The 17,572-nt window shown below is 39.7% G+C and overlaps 1 protein-coding gene across 4 annotated transcripts in view; it reads right to left on the bottom strand.

The window, feature by feature from the left end:
* The window catches only part of PASD1 (PAS domain containing repressor 1), a 58,151-nt gene that overhangs the window by 22,154 nt on the left and 18,425 nt on the right, over positions 1 to 17,572 (bottom strand). For all 4 annotated transcript variants that reach the window (XM_019956503.2, XM_019956508.2, XM_019956505.2 and 1 more), the window contains exons 7-10: positions 17,000 to 17,113; positions 14,552 to 14,676; positions 12,343 to 12,416; positions 5,148 to 5,214 (exon numbers count right to left, since the gene is read on the bottom strand). In XM_019956503.2, the coding sequence (XP_019812062.1) occupies positions 5,148 to 5,214; positions 12,343 to 12,416; positions 14,552 to 14,676; positions 17,000 to 17,113 (380 nt within the window). The remainder of the gene's footprint in view (positions 1 to 5,147; positions 5,215 to 12,342; positions 12,417 to 14,551; positions 14,677 to 16,999; positions 17,114 to 17,572) is intronic.

Raw genomic sequence — 17,572 nt, 5'->3', positions numbered from 1 at the left:
TCACTTCATGGGAAATAGATGGGGAAACAGTGGAAACAGTGTCAGACTTTATTTTTCTGGGCTCCAAAATCACTGCAGATGGTGACTGCAGCCATGATATTAAAAAATGCTTACTCCTTGGAAGAAAAGTTATGACCAACCTGGATAGCATATTGAAAAACAGAGACGTTACTTTGCCAACAAAGGTCCGTCTAGTTAAGGCTATGGTTTTTCCAGTGGTCATGTATGGATGTGAGAGTTGGACTGTGAAGAAAGCTGAGCGCCGAAGAATTGATGCTTTCGAACTGTGGTGTTAGAGAAGACTCTTGAGAGTCCCTTGGACTGCAAGGAGATCCAACCAGTCCATTCTGAAGGAGATCAGCCCTGGGTGTTCTTTGGAAGGAATGATGGTGAAGCTGAAACTCCAGTACTTTGGCCACCTCATGTGAAGAGTTGACTCACTGGAAAAGACCCTCATGCTGGGAGGGATTGGGGGCAGGAGGAGAAGGGGACGACAGAGGATGAGATGGCTGGATGGCATCACTGACTCGATGGACATGAGTCTGAGTGAACTCTGGGAGTTGGTGATGGACATGGAGGCCTGGCATGCTGCAGTTCATGTGGTCTCAAAGAGTCGGACACGACTGAGCGACTGAACTGAACTGAGCATTGATACTACTACTTAAAGCCACTGCTGATCAAACAGTGAAGTGGTGGTTTTGTGGAGAGAACTTTGTTCTCAATACTTTGCCTTGTTCTCAATTCCTTGCCAGTTGGAAAAGTGAAGTGAAAGTCACTCAGTCGTGTCCAACTCTTTGCGATCCCATGGACTATACAGTCCATGGAATTCTCCAGGCCAGAATACTGGAGTGGCTAGCCTTTCCCTTCTGCAGGGGATCTTCCCCACCCAGGGATCGAACCCAGGTCTCCCATACTATAGGCAGATTCTTTACCAACTGAGCTATCAGAGAAGCCTTTTAGTAGCTGCTCTCAACAGAACCTGCTTTATTAAATACAACATAGTCCATAGTAACAGCCGACAGATCAAAATATTATGATACCTGGCAGGGACCAAGGTATGCTTTGTGTGGTTTTCTTCACTCTTCTTTTGCTTAGATTCAGTTGAGATCCTTGAATCTCTGGGTTTACGGCTTTTATCAAATGTGGACAAATCTCTGGCCATTATTATTTCAAATATTTTTTCTTGTGCTTCCCTCTACATTTCGGAGACTATATTTACATGTACATTTGGCTACTTGAAAAGTTTCTACCAGCCAATTGATACACTTTCCTTTTTTCTTGTTCTTTTTAAACTTTTTTTTCTCTTTATTTGGAGAATTTCTATTATAACGTCTTTAAATTTCCCAATCTACAAAATCTGCAAGGTTTAATCTGCCATCAATCCCATCCAGTGTTGTTTTCATTGCTCAAATTTTAACTTGAGACTTTATCCCATCTTCCACATCTCTACTTGAAAATTTGAACGTATGTAACACATATGTTAATATCCCTGTCCACTAATTCTAAAACCTGTATTGGATCTGGGTGAGTTTTTATTGATTGGGTTTTCTCTTCAATAAGAGTTACATATTATTGCTTTTTTAAATGCCTGGTAATATTTGAGTAGATGCCAAATATTGTTAATTTTATTTATTGGATTATGGATTATTTTACATTCCTAGAAACACTCTATCTTTGTTTTGGATTGTAGTTAAATTACTTGAAAACAATTTGGCCCATTTGCTGTTGCTGTTGTTCAGTCAATCAGTCGTGTCCAACTCTTTGCAACCCCATGGACTGTAGTACACAAGGCTTCCCTGTCCTTCACCATCTCCCAGAGTTTACTCAAACTCATGTCCATTGAGTTGGTGATGCCAGCCAACTATCTCATCCTCTGTCGTCCCCTTCTCCTCCTGCCTTCTATCTTTATCAGAATCCAGTTCTTTTCTAATGAGTCGGCTCGCATCAGGTGGCCAAATTATTGGTGCTTCAGCTTTAGCATTAGTCCCTCCAACGAATATTCAGGGTTGATTTCCTTTAGGATCCCTTTGGTCTTGCCTTAATGACTTGATAGTCAGAACCAGAGCAATAGTCAGCCTGGGGCTAACTTTCCCCCATAACTGAGGCAAGATCTCTCTGTGTACTCTTATGCCTCGTGTCCTGTGTATTATGAGAATTTCCAATGTGGCAGATAGAAACAGGAAGCATTACTGACCCTGTAAGAATTTTGGCACTGTTTCCTCTAATTTCTTGAGTGGTTCTCTCCCCTTACAGATCCCCATAGCAACCTTCATCCATGCAGCCCTCTCCTCTCTGGTAATCTGCAAGCAACTTTAGACTATCTAGTCTCACCTCAGTCTCCTCAGCTCAGGAATTCTACTGGGATCCCTGTGTGTCCTCCCTCTTGGCTAAATGGCCTGGTAACTCTCTGGGTAGTAAGTTATGGCAATTGCAGGGCTCATTTCATTCATTTCCTATCTCTTAAGAGTCCCTGTCTTTTGTTGCCTTCTGTCCATTATCTTGAAAACTGTTATGTCGTATTTTTTTGTTTTTTATTTTTGGCTGTTTTGGGCAGGAAAGTCAATCTGGTCCCTGTTGCTCCATCTTGATTGGAAACACAAGTCCCTTAATACCATAGTATATTGTCCAGTTACTGAAATGACTAAATTTGAGACTGTCCAAAGACAGACTTTAGCAATAAGTGATGACCAAAGGAAATGGAGTAGCAGGCAAGCTATCATTTATAACAAAGTTAAAAACAGAAGTGATGGTAGACCGAGACTGAATGGAAATAGCAAAATTAAATAGCAATTGGGCCATTGTGATAAGATTATGAGATTCTTTAAAAAAAACACACAAACTGACCTTTAAATGTTAAAATTACTTAGGTTTTATAAAGTGAGAGTTTTTTTAATCCAACTTTCCTCAAAACAATAAGTTGAAGGACTGGATTCTTCACACATAGCACACAACAGGTCCTGGGTAAATATTTGTTGACAGACTGATGAAGTCAGGCTGTCAGCTATGTAGATGTCAGACTGATGGCCAGAGCTATATGGATGTCTTGGCCTCTTTTCCTAGCATAACTGAAATTAGTTTGTGTATAAACAGAGCATTGTTCCACTTAAATTAACTTTGTTCTACCTAATTTCCTCGCTGTTTCATACCATCTTGAACAGAAAGCTGGGTTAAGCAGAGGTACCTCTTCAGAAGGGAGAAGTTTTATCTACACAGAAGTAGCTTATTGAATGAGCAAGAGTTAGAAAATATAATAGAAAAACCAGCACTTCATATTGAAAATACATGTTCATAGTATTTCCATGTTACAGAAGAACTTAAATACTAAAAACACCTGCTGTCTGCACAGTCTCATGAATGTGAACACTTTTAAGCAAAATCACGTGAAAGGCTGAAAGCCAAAGTGACAGTCTACACATCCAACCTGTCAATATTGTTCTTTAAATCCCTTTACCAGACATTTGAAGAGTGCTATAAAAATAGACTGTTTTATCATACAATATTCTTTTGTGTATTTAATATTTATGAACACCTACTATGTGTGGCCAGTACTGTTCAAGGTGTTTGGTGACATGCTGATGAACAATACTACCCCCGCTCTCATAGAAGATTCATTCTATTGCAGGAATACAGACAATATCCTGAGATGGGTTTGGCTAAAAAATTCATTCAGGTTTTTTGTAACATCATATGGAAAAACTCAAGTAAACTTTTTGGCCAGTTCAATAAATGCAGTTCCTTTGAGTGTTATCTAATCTTTATGAGGTAGCCTGGCAGAGATTATTACCACTCCCATTTTACACATAATGAAACTGAAGCTTCCCATGGTAAAATAACATTCCCCAGGTCACATAATTAATTGGTAAAGGCAGAATCAGGAATTGAGCTCTTATCTTCTGATACCCAAGCCATCTTTCTCTCTATAGTACTATCACCACCACCCTGAATCAGCCTAGTAGCTATGTTGTATGCACCCATGGAGTAACAAGTAAGGTGAAAGCCTATTCATTGGGGAAGGCTTCCTGGGATGGTTATTTGTTGTTCTATATCTGTTTTTCTTGCACTTTGATCTTATCCCCCAGGCTAGAATTTAGATTATTGAGGGCAGACCCAAGTTTCATATTTCTATTCAGGTATATCCCTATAGGGTTCTCTAGCGGAACGTCTGGTGAATGGATAATTGAATGATACATTTAATGGCTTAAGGAAAGGATGGAGGACAATTCACATTAATTAGGGATTCGTTCTACCCATAATCGGCAGAGGACTCTGCCATCTCATGAGTCTACTCACATAGCCTATAGGAGCAGGCTATAGGCTATATAACCTCTGATTTCAAAATGCACTCACAAGTCAAAAAGACTTGGAATGATGTCTGGCACAGAGGCTAGCTTAATTCTTTTTAAAGCTACTACAGGGACCATTCCAAGCATGGCTGTTACTGCTTCCAATAAGAAATAACTATAAAATGGCAACTATGGAATACCACTCATGTTCTGTGTCCATATGGGATACTTCAAATTAAAAACCTTTATATGTAGGTTCGAGGGAGGCTGAAATTGCCACCCCAAAATATGACTTGTTGGCATAAGGGTTATTTTGAGCTGGTTATTTCTAAGAAACAGCAGGCAGAGGAGGAGCTCTGAAAACCAATAGAAGTTACCATTTTGTAAGATACATTTATATTTATAAGGGAAATCTCCATTTATAAGTATGTCTCCCTTTCTGCACCAGGTAGAAAAGGATGACTCTTAGTTTCTAGAAACTTATTAATGCAGAAGACCAGGACTTAAATCTGCAGAAAACCTTAACCCTTGTTTACTGTATCCCCACTGCTGACTCCCCACTCCCATCACCTTCTTTTATCTTAGCTGAAAATGGTATTCAAGATGGTGGCTTGAGTCATTTCAGAGAGTTATTCAATATTATTGGGTCTCTCCCATGTATGTAAGAAATATATAAATACCCATTACTAAGCTTCCATTCATCCTTCTCCTGTTAATCCTGTCTTAATTACAGGGGCATCTTACCTGAGAACCTAGAAGGGTAGCAGGAAAATTCTTTTCTTCCCCCCACCTTGGCCACACACATTAACTAAACAGTCAACATTATGGAAATAAGGCATGACTCTATGTACTCAATGTACGTACTTCTACATCAGTAATTTCAACTTCTGAGGATTCCATTCCAAAACATCCTGTTTCCTCTTGAATACGTCTATAAATAGGTGAAAAGAGAAACGGTCATCACTTCATGGGAAATACATGGAGAAACAGTGGAAACAGTGTCAGACTTTATTTTTTGGGGCTCCAAAATCACTGCAGATGGTGATTGCACCCATGAAATTAAAAGACGCTTACTCCTTGGAAGGAAAGTTATGACCAACCTAGATAGCATATTGAAAAGCGGAGACATTACTTTGCCAACAAAGGTCCCTCTAGTCAAGGCTATGGTTTTTCCAGTGGTCGTGTATGGATGTGAGAGTTGGACTGTGAAGAAAGCTGAGAATTGAAGAATTGATGCTTTTGAACTGTGGTGTTGGAGAAGACTCTTGAGAGTCCCTTGGACTGCAAGGAGCTCCAACCAGTCCATTCTGAAGGAGATCAGCCCTGGGATTTCTTTGCAAGGACTGATGCTAAAGCTGAAACTCCAGTACTTTGGCCACCTCATGCAAAGAGTTGACTCATTGGAAAAGACTCTGATGCTGGGAGGGATTGGGGGCAGGAGGAGAAGGGGATGACAGAGGATGAGATGGCTGGATGGCATCGCTGACTCGATGGATGTGAGTCTGGGTGAACTCTGGGAGTTGGTGATGGACAGGGAGGCCCGGCATGCTGTGATTCATGGGGTCACAAAGAGTTGGACACGACTGAGTGACTGAACTGAACTAAAACACATCTCACTTACCACTAAATTCTCTGTAATACAGTAAAAATGAGGTTCTGTTAAGAAAAAAAACAAACACCCCGAATGGTATCACTTGTGCTAAAACCCATGTTACTAAACCCAGATTTAATGCCTAACCTAACTGCAGTCTCAGCCTTTACCAGCAGTGGAATCTTAATCAACCAGTTTGGAACTTCCTAGTCAGCACCAATTAGGTAATCTATCACATGGTCCTTTCTATCCTCCAAAGGAAGAAGAATGTCCTGGCCCCAAAATAATCCTTTCTTTGCTTTTGCTAGTAATTCCCTGGCCCCACTCCTCTTCCTATAAAAAAAACTTCCATTCTATATAACTCTTGGGATGCTGCCCAATTCATGAATCGCCTCATAAAGTCAATTAGATCTTCGTATTTACTCAGTTAAATTTTGTTTTTTAACAGTTCAAACAAGAAAAAAAAACTCTTTTATTTTCCTTTTTTTCTTTTTTTTAAAAAAAATTATTGATAATATATTTATAGGCGAGTTGAAAAATATAGAACAAAGTTACATATAGTTCTACCATATATTACAATTATCTTGAAGTAGGTAAATTAAGATTTTTAGTTGGAGTTTCAATATCAAACTCTCAGAAACTAACAGAATGGATATATAGAAAAGTAGAAGGATATAGTAGACCTGAAAAGCACTGTAAACCAATTAATTCAACACAGTTAAGATTTGTACCATTTTCACACAAGAGTAGGATACAAATTCTTTTAAATTCCCATAGACTATAAACTAGGAGACACTGGAACATATCCAGGGATGTAAAACTAGGTGGTCTAAAGGTATTGAAATCATAGAGTCTGTTTTCTTATCACTGTGGAATTATGTTAGAAATCAATATCAAAAGATATTTGAAAATAACCCATATATTTTCAAGTGCAATGTGACATTTACCACGAGACATCTTTGACTTAGCCATTGAAAGCATCAATAAAGTTAAAAGACTGAAAAAAACGCAGAGGGTGACTGCAGAGAAGAAAGCATTTAAATGAGAAATTAGCATCAAAGATACTTTAAAAAACCCATGTAATTGGAAATTAAATGTCCACTTTTAAATGATGGGTGTATCTAAGAAGCCATAACAAGGAAAATTAGACCTGAGAATATAAAGAAATACTATTCATAAAAAAAGAAATTAACATATGATACACTAATATTAACTCTCTTATTTTTCTTAATACATAACATTGTCAATCTTTGAGGTGTCACTTTTCCTACAGAGAAAGTAGTTCTGCACCATATTTATAATAAAGTAAGTCATATTTATAATAAAGTAAGGCTTCAGCAATACGTGAACCATGAACTTCCAGATGTTCAAGCTGGTTTTAGAAAAGGCAGAGGAACCAGAGATCAAATTGCCAACATCTGCTGGATCATGGAAAAAGCAAGAGTTCCAGAAAAAAACATCTATTTCTGCTTTATTGACTATGCCAAAGCCTTTGACTGTGTGGATCACAAGAAACTGTGGAAAATTCTGAAAGAGATGGGAATACCAGACCACCTGACCTGCCTCTTGAGAAACCTGTATTCAGATCAGGAAGCAACAGTTAGAACTAGACATGGAACAACGGACTGGTTCCAAATAGGAAAAGGAGTACGTCAAAGCTGTATATTGTCACCCTGCTTATTTAACTTCTATGCAGAGTACATCATGAGAAATGCTGGGCTGGAGGAAGCACAAGCTGGAATCAAGATTGCCAGGAGAAATATCAATAACCTCAGATATGCAGATGACACCACCCTTATGGCAGAAAGTGAAGAGGAACTAAAAAGCCTCTTGATGAAAGTGAAAGAGGAGAGTGAAAAAGCTGGCTTAAAACTCAGCATTCAAAAATCAAAGATCATGGCATCCAAGCCCATCACTTCATGGCAAATATATGGGGAAACAGTGTCAGATTTTATTTTGGGGGGCTCCAAAATTGCTGCAGATGGTGATTGCAGCCATGAAATTAAAGACACTTCCTCCTTGGAAGAAAAGTTATGACCAACCTAGATAGCATATTAAAAAACAGAGACATTACTTCGCTGACAAAGGTCTGTCTAGTCAAGGCTATGGTTTTTCCAGTAGTCATGTATGGATGTGAGAGTTGGACTATAAAGAATGCCAAGTGCCAAAGAATCGATGCTTTTGAACTGTGGTGTTGGAGAAGACTCTTGAGAGTACCTTGGAAAACAAGGAGATCAAACCAGTCAATCCTAAAGGAAGTCAATCCTGAATATTCATTGGAAGGACTGATGCTGAAGCTGAATATCCAATACTTTGGCCACCTGATGTGAAGAACTGACTCATTGGAAAAGACCATGATGCTGGCAAAGCTTGAAGGCAGGAGAAAAGGGTGAAAAAGGATAAGATGGTTGGATGGCATCACCGACTGGATGGACATGAGTTTGAGCAAGCTCCAGGAGTTAGTGATGGACAGGGAAGCCTGGCGTGCTGCAGTCAATGGGGTCACAAAGAGGCTGATGGAACTGAGCAACTGAACTGAACTGAACATCTTTGCAAGATTCTCCTCACAGCTCTGTACAAGATAACACTTCACCGAAACAAGATGAAAGGGGAATTCACCAGGGACATTCTTTCTGGTGCAGTTGCTGACAGGTGGAGTCTCCCTGGGGACCACCTTCTTCAGGAGAGTTTCTGAAGACTGCAGACAAAGGGAAGAGCTACTAGAACTCTCGGACATACCTGTCATCTGATTTTCCAGTGTTACCTACTCTACCTTTGGGGGAAAAGATACTATCTTTGTCGAAAATGTTTGGGCTAATTGATGTGATCTCCTACCATACTAACAACTCCTCTCTCTCTCCATCTAAGACGACATACATTAAAAGAAAAAACGTCTTCTCAAAGTAATGTCCCCAATCAAGTACTTCCCAAACTCCTGGAGTTTTCTCCTTGGAACCCGATACCAGCCACAGTGCCTTTAAGTGACATCCTAACGGAAACCAGCCCAGGAGAATCTGGGTCCCCATGCCAGCTCTACTGCTTAACCAACTGCATGGCTTTGGGTAAATCATGCATCCTCTGTGACTGCACTTTCTCATCTTTACAATGAATCTAAAATCTAGCTAACAGTTTGTGGAGAATAAGTCAATAAACATGAGATCACCTCATGAGGAATAAAGTACAAGATGCACTTCTATCAAGATGATGTTATGACATAATTTGGGGCCTCACTGATACATAGAAGCTAAGAGTAGTAACAGTAGTTCAGTGCTTCCTCTGATTGTAGCAGTAGGAAGATGGGAAAGGGCCATACAGTATTCAATTCTGTGCCTACTCCTCACCAGTTCTGAAGTATTCATTATTTTTCTATGTTCAAGCAAGACCTTCTCCTCCAGTGTATCTGTAGCTCAAATGGAAAACCCAACCACTGAGTCCCTCTTCTGAAATGAAAGATTCTTTAGCCTCAGAAACATGCAAGGACAGGACATCTTGCCTGGAAAGAAACCCTTTCTTCTAAACATTTTTAAATCTCCCTCTCTGTGTTTCTTTCATAAGCACAAACCTTTCAAGCCTCTTAACAGGATGCTTCTTGCCTTTCAAAAAAACACTGAAAATTACCAAGGGAAGTTCCAGAAGCATCTGGGGAGCTCTAGGTCCCTATGAACTTTGTGCCTGATTACTTTTTCAACCATCCCTCAGACCACAAAAGCGGAACAGATTATCAATTGCCACTCAGGGTGCCTACAAACTAATGCCTGACGTATATCTCTCTTCTTGTTGCTATCTGAAAATATCCAGAGGACAAAGAATAAGTCTATGAAAAAAAAATAAGGCAATACTGGTTCACACTGAGGTGTAACAATACTGTACTATATTTGTGAAGTCTCATGACACAGAATGGATTATCATTTTGATAGGATCCATCAGTGAGTCCCTAAGCAGATGTTCATTTATGCCTGCTCAATGTCAAGCTCTGTGCTAAACAGGGATGAGGCTGCCAGGTCCTCCTTTATAGACTTCAGACTAGTGGATGAGCCAGGTCCACCAACAACCCATCATGTGAGACCTGAGGTGGTTGGACCTGGAAAAGCAGCCATAGTGTTGGAAAAGAGGAGAGGGATATGAGAGGGAAGTGAGGACAGCTGGAATTATACAGAATTTTCTTCATCAAATCCATCAGTTATTTCTTGTCATGTTTTTATCTTATTGTCTACATGATGAAAAATCTATTGCCTAATATTTGAAGAAACTGCAGGCATATTTATGAAAGTATTAAAATATATAGCATTATGGTGCATCCCTCCAATAATGATAATTTCTCACTATATTAGAAAAGATATGATTTTAAGCCTTTCCTTATATTGAGTGGAGACCAAGTGGCACTGATGTAGTAGCTGGCTTGTTTCTGCATCAGAATATTTTTCATTCAATTAAGTTCCACTTAAAAATAAAATGCAGGTCTCTTCAGTCTCTGAACTCTCACTCTCTGAAGATTTGCCATAATGATCTACTAATTGACACAAAATTCATTACCCAAACCTACTAAACAAACCTGCTGTAAGTTGCATGGAAGAATATGTTCAAGTCATGTACCCTCAGGTGAAAGGATATGGTTGGCTGCTATTGTAGCTCAGGTATTCTCACAGAGTAGTACCTAGAGCTCGTGTTTAAACACTGTATGCTTTATAGATATCCTCTCTCCCACCTTATGCAGTAAAAGGTCTTCTAATAAAGTAAAGGAACTAATGAAGAAGATGGGTAAGTCTAAGAGGCCCAGTGGAGAAGGCAAAGGCACCCCACTCCAGTACTCTTGCCTAGAAAATCCCATGGACGGAGGAGCCTGGTAGGCTGCAGTCCATGGGGTCGCTAGGAGTTGGACATGACTGAGCGACTTCACTTTGACTTTTCACTTTCATGCATTGGAGAAGGAAATGGCAACCCACCCCAGTGTTCTTGCCTGGAGAATCCCAGGGACAGGGGAGCCTGGTGGGCTGCCGTCTATGGGGTCGCACAGAGTCGGACACGACTGAAGCGACATAGCAGTAGCAGCAGCAGCAAGAGGCCCAAAGAAGCGCATGCACTACAAGAAACACTGTAGTGTTTGATAAAACACATTAAGAATTTTGAATGGCTGTTAGTCTTAAACTTGGCCATGCACGTGTCCCTAACTCCTATGAACCATAAATATAGTGATGAATATGTACAAAAAATTTGAGATTCTCCAAAAAAAAAAAAAAAATCTTGCTGGGGCACGTGAGTGTGATGGTGGCACGAGCAGACCTGTGACACAATTACAAACTCGGTCATGTGTTAGCAAGAGTTGTAGGGCACCAAGCAAAAGGAACGCAAACAGACTGCCACCATGAGCTCTGTTTTTCATCCTGTGGCTCTGGTGTGCAGCTTTAGACAATGGTTCCTCACCAAACACGTCTGAGCTCTCCTGCCAGAAAGGGAAGATTCTCCCCTGTTCCTCAGATTCAGACACAGATGAACCTCAGGCATTTCCTGTTTAACTCATTTCTTTACCAGCTGTTTCTTCCTTACCTCATTTCACCACCAAAGCCTAACAGAGACCACAGCCTCCAGCTCTCTTCTCCCACCACCAGACCTCACATAAACATGCCTTCCATCAGAAGAATCTTCTCAAAGCATCATCTTGTTTATTTTATTTTGCTAACTTTTACTGGCATCTAGTGCTCATCTTTAATGTATTATTTTGCTATTTATTTACATCTCCACATACACTGCAATGTAGAAGGAATATGTAATCCATTCTCAATATCCTACACTGAGCAATGTCTACTATTATGGCTTATTACATATAAAATATCTACTAATGAGTTTATCAAATATGAAGTGACTAGATAGTATTGCAAAAAATTTCTATTTTGTAAAAATTCTTGGTAGATTGTTAAATAGGCGAATTAAGGGGTTGAAGTGATATCTAGCAAGTTGGCATTTTTCTATAGGTCAGGAGTGCATTTTTACTTTTCCCAGTCAAAATAATGGAATTACCCCCTTTATTCTCTGAAAATTTGTTAACAAACAAATGTTAAAGAATAGATTAGATTCACAAAAAAGAGGAACACCTGTATAATAGCAGTTTCTACAATGCTTATTCATTCTTCTACCATTTAAAGTGTTTTTAAAAAAGAAGCAATCAAGTCTATGTGTACTGTATTGTCTTAATTTGAAAGTAATTAAACGTCTGTGTCAGTTAAGGTTGCTATGTTTATTGCTTTATTTCTTTTATAGAAAGCCAATTACTTGTATTTATATGTTAGAAAAAAATATGAATTATACTAGCTGAGAAAGGAAGTTCAAACTAGTAGATTGCTCATCTGGACTCAATTTTTTTTTTCCCCCATTTTGATGGAAAAATAGTCATAGATATGATTTCTCTTGTTTCAGTTTTGTTGGATAAAAGTGTACCCTAGTTCCCCATTACTTACAACAATAGTTTCTCACCTGTGGTCCTCAGATAGCTCATCTTCACCCAAATTTGGGACCAATGGACTAGGCCCATTTGTACGGAAAAAGCCCTGCAAAAAAATTGGCATTTTAGATACTTAAAATGTACTTACATAGTAAAAATATCTGACATATCTGTATAGGTTTTAGTAAATTTGAAAATCCAACTCATCTGTATATCATTGTGATAAAGGCACTCGATTTTACAAACATGAAAATCGAGGATTTGAGAGCTAGGATGATTTGGTCAAAGATGTACAACTCGTAGATGCAGGATCAAGGTAGGTCCACCTCAAAGTTGAACTCTTGAGTTCACCACACTTCCACTGCTACACAGCCACGCTGGGAACAAAGTCTTCCTCCAAAAAGCCCTCTTTTCTCACAAGATTTGTTCTTTGAAATGACCACTAATATGAAACAAATATCCCAGAAGCCCAGAGAAAAACTGGCATAGGTCACAAACAGAGATCCTCGTGCCAAAAGGGAGCCCAGGGTGAGGGCACCGTCTCAAATGAGATTTTTCTTTCTCAGATGAGGAAGTAGATTTGGGGGTTGTTGATGTTTTAGTCACTCAGTCATGTCTGACTCTTTGTGACTCCATGGACTGTAGTCCACCAGGCTCCTCTGTCCATGGGATTTCCCGGGAAAGAATATTGGAATCAGTTGCCATTTCTTCCTCCAGGGGCTCTTCCCGACCTAGGGATCTTCCCAACCCATGTCTTCTGCATTGGCAGGCAGATTCTCTACCATTGAGCCACCTCTAAATGGGATGTCTGCCTTCTCATGGCAAATATGAGAGCTCAAATCCCAGAGAACTGCTGGAGAGGGATACTGAACGGGGCCAACAGATTTAGCAACTTACTTTAATTGCTTTTCTCTTGACCAATTTTCTAAAGATCACATAGATCACTACTCTAAATTGAGTGTGAAGAAGTCCCTCACAGCTTCTGAAATGTGGTCAGTTAAAGCCCAGATTTTAAACCAGAGAGGAAAAGTAAAGCAGATCTTTTGCCCCCTCTGGATTGTAATGATACTAATAATAATGATAAAAATGACAATGATGATCCTGACTGTAAGGACTCAAATTTACTGAGTGCTGATGGACAGAGAGGCCTGGCGTGCTGCGATTCATGGGGTCGCAAAGAGTCGGACATGACTGAGCGACTGAACTGAACTGAACTGAACCATATACCAGGGGCTGTCTTATTTGCAATTCACAACAACCCTCAAAGAGGTACTGTTTTCGCCATTTATAGAAAAAGAACCTGAGGCTAAAAGATGTAAGTGACAAGAGCTTATCTTGTAGCTAGTAAGAAAGGTTGTGAACTCTGGATCCAGAGGCCTCTCATGTAAGTACATGTATTGTATATTACAACATCATCACAATATTAACAACTTTGTCTAGTCATATGATGGTCTTTGTTCCCTGGAACTCTCCATGCAAGTTACTACCTCATTACTTTTACAGCTGCTGAACCCTCTACTTGAACTGCCTTCCTTTCTTTCCTGGATTGGCATCTTATCATCATTCATAGTCTCTGTTCAAAAGGCACATCGTCAGAGAGAGATCTTCCCTGACACTCTACTGGACTCCCACTCCCACCAGTCATTAGCACAGAATTCTGTTTTATCATCTCCATGACATCTGTTAATATTACTTGTCTACTGTCTGTTTTTTCAGCACCAAGCAAAGTGCCTGGCACATAGTAGGTGCTTGCTAAGTACGTCACTTGGTAAATAACTCATTAGTCTGAACCAATCAAATGAATCTAAAGACTAAAGATTTTTCCTTTTTTTTTTTTTTTTTTTTTTGAGACAGAATCTGGAAATTCTCTATTAGAAAGATACTAAGTGAGCAACGGGCAGACAGAAGAGCTGCTTCAAAACTCACCTGGTGACAGAGCCTTCTTTTATCCACCCGCCAAAATGGTGATTTCTCTCTTACTATGTCCCAGCCCCCAGACCTTGTATACCTGTTTAATATGCTATCAAAACCACTTGTCAATGAGTGTGCATCTCTTTAGGGTGTTCATCTTCTGAAACACAGGGGCTGGTCTTTTCTCACTCACATATCCTAACACAACCCTCTGCACACATCAGGTGCTTTAGCAGTGCTGTCCAGTAGCTGAGAGACCAAAGAGGACATGTCCCTTTAAAGGAAGCCTGCATGGCCACAACGGGGGAGACACACACCCAACATACTTACCTGTAGAGTCCGAGCGCTAAGGACACAAATGGTCCCCACTAGGTAAAATGCATCATCCAAAGGAAGATTTACAGTAGATGGCCCACAGACAGGTGTGGAGAAGCTGTGGAACAATGCAGGATGCTCTAAGGGAGAGAGAGACACACAAGTGACAATCTAATAGAAAGGCAGGCCAAGTACACAAAAGAACAGTCACCTGTCCCATCCATGTGCCATTTATCAACCCATTGACAATTTTCAGAATTCTGAACCACCAATTTTTCCTGTCTTCCTTCCATTCCAACCACCTTCCCCACCCTGGTCTCCACAAGAACAAGGAGTCATTACTGGGAAATAATTGTGAGTTTAGGGTGATTTTTCAGCCTTCTAATCTTACCTTGTGAATGGATGTTTTAACTCCAAAAGAAATTTGCTCCTCTTCTTTACACAGACCACGTGGATATCAAATATGTGTGTAATTTGTGTGTACATAGAATCAAGTATTTTTTAAGGTATTTGACTTTTAGTTTCCAAGGCATGTGACAAAGATACCTGCCAACCACTGTGTGAGCTAATTTTCATTCTTTACTTACCCATTCATTCATTTGTTATATTTTTAGACCTCAGTGGCAAAGAACTGAGTTAATCATATTCTTAGTTCATAGCGTATTATGAACACAGATAAAATTCCCACTCTCATTTTTGTTTATTTTTTCTCTCTGTCCCTTTCCCACCCATGGGCACCCACTATTATCTACCACCTTTAACATGTGGTCAAATATACCACCTTGTCAAATATGTGCTAAGTTGCTTCAGTGGTGTCCAATTCTTTGTGGCCCCATGGACTGTAGCCCACCAGGCTCCTCTGTCCATGGGCTTCTCCAGGCAAGAACACTGGAGTGGGTTGCCATTTCCTTCTCCAGGGGATCTTCCTGACCCAGAGATTGAACCCAGGTCTCCCACATTGCAGGCAGACGCTTTAATCTCTGAGCCACCAGGTACCAGGCCATATTTGACTGGGGCTTCCCAGCTGGCTCTGACTTCCCTGGTGGCTCAGACGGTAAAGTGTCTGCCTACAATGCGGGAGGCCCAGGTTCAATCCCGGGTTCTCCCTTCTCCAGCAGATCTTCCCAACCCAGGGATTGAACCTGGGTTTCCCACATCTGAGCCACCAGGGAAGTCAGCGCCACCTGGGAGCCCCAGTCAAATATGTAGCCTGGTTCTATGTACTATTATGTTTTCACAATTTACAGAAGTTGTCTTGTGCTATAGATCTCATTGCTTCTCAGTCAACAACATGGTTTTAAGATCTAAAATACATGTGGTATTATGTATATCTAGAGTTCATTATTTTTAACTACTATAAAGTTTTCTATATTGTATATTTCCCCCAAATTTTACTTGTTCATTTCCCTAATGATTACACCTAGGCTGTCTCCAACTCCCTCCTACTACAAACAACACTATGACATACATAGTGCAAGTCCCCTTAGACACAGATCTCTGCAGCTTCGCCTCTGTGGTATCTCCATCCAGTGATAGGATTACTGAGTTACAAGATAACTGACTTAATTTCACTCTGTTTTCCAGGATGGCTTCTTGAGTTTACATTCCTCTCGACACTGTATTAATGTTTTCATTTCTCACATCCTCACCAATATTTGGTATTATTCACACTCTTAATTGTTGCTGTTCTGATGTGTGTACATTGCTACTCATTGGTTTTTTAATTTTTCATTCTTTACTTGCTAGTGAGTTTGAGTATCTTTTCACATATTTGTTGGGCTATTTACCTCAGATTCAAGCCCTAGATCTTTTAATGGCCCCAAGACAGTGTTTATATTAATTTATCAGTGTGCGGTTCCTGAAACCTTGAGAATTTCAAATTCTGATCCTGTATTCACATTAAGACACACAGATTTGGGTTTTGATTTCCTCTAAATAACACATATTTTTTCTCAAACCCTGAGAGAGTTAGCACACTTACTGTTCATCTAAGCCAATGGGCAGAATTTTACTGATCATTTTAAGTCTCTAAGTTTTATGTGTTGGTCCTTGAACAAGTGTTACTATTCCAGATTGCAGTCAATGGAATCAATGTATGATTTAAAAATCACTTAGGCCCAGCACAAAATCAACTCCTTCTTATCACTGTGTCCTGTACTTTATCCTTTCTTTTAAGGTTGTCTATGCAATACACTCCTTAGGTTTAAGCAATAATTTCCTTGTTTTTTGTAGAAGGAAAGAGCCATCCTTATCAGCTCAGTCTACCATGTTACCATATGACCTCACCTTGTAAATTTTGCTATAACTTTTTAAAGTCTAATTGATGTTTGTGGTCCACCAAAACCTGTGATCACAGGGGTAGCAGAGAGAGTAGCCAATAGTAGAAGGGCATTTATATTACCAATGAAGGGCTGCATAACTCATGAATTTCATATAAATAAGATTAAAAACTCTATTGATTACCATAAGAAACATCTTTCAGAGTCAGGATGACTTTAACATATTCGTAAGCAGAGGTGTTATCTGATTCAGCTTCTCCTCTTTTGAAATGACAGCAAAAGTCAATATGTTTTCCCACTTAAAAAAAACAAAAACAGACACAAAACAATTTTACATTTGTATTTAACTATATTCTGAAGGATTATTTCATATGACTATTGTCTTACTTATACTAGATTTTAAAAATATTATTTTCTTTTCATGAATATTAGCACTTGCATAGCTATCTATGTTGTATCTATAGAGTGGTTCAGTTCAGTTCAGTCGCAGTCATGTCCGACTCTTTGCAACCCCAGGCACTCCAGTACGCCAGGCCTCCCTGTCCATCACCAACTCCTGGAGTTTACTCAAACTCGTGTCCATCGAGTCGGTGATGCCATCCAACCATCTCATCCTCTGTTGCCCCCTTCTTGTCCTGCCTTCCATCTTTCCTCTACCCCTATAGAGTGGGGTATCATCTAAAACATAATTTACATAATAATAATTCAATTATACAAAAGCTGAAAAATTCAAGGTTCATGATAAAGAACAAGATTT

Source organism: Bos indicus, chromosome X (assembly GCF_029378745.1).
Source record: "Bos indicus isolate NIAB-ARS_2022 breed Sahiwal x Tharparkar chromosome X, NIAB-ARS_B.indTharparkar_mat_pri_1.0, whole genome shotgun sequence".
In the NCBI taxonomy this organism is placed as follows: domain Eukaryota; kingdom Metazoa; phylum Chordata; class Mammalia; order Artiodactyla; family Bovidae; genus Bos; species Bos indicus.
Note: the sequence above shows the minus strand (reverse complement) of the source record. Positions and strands in the feature narration are given on the sequence as shown.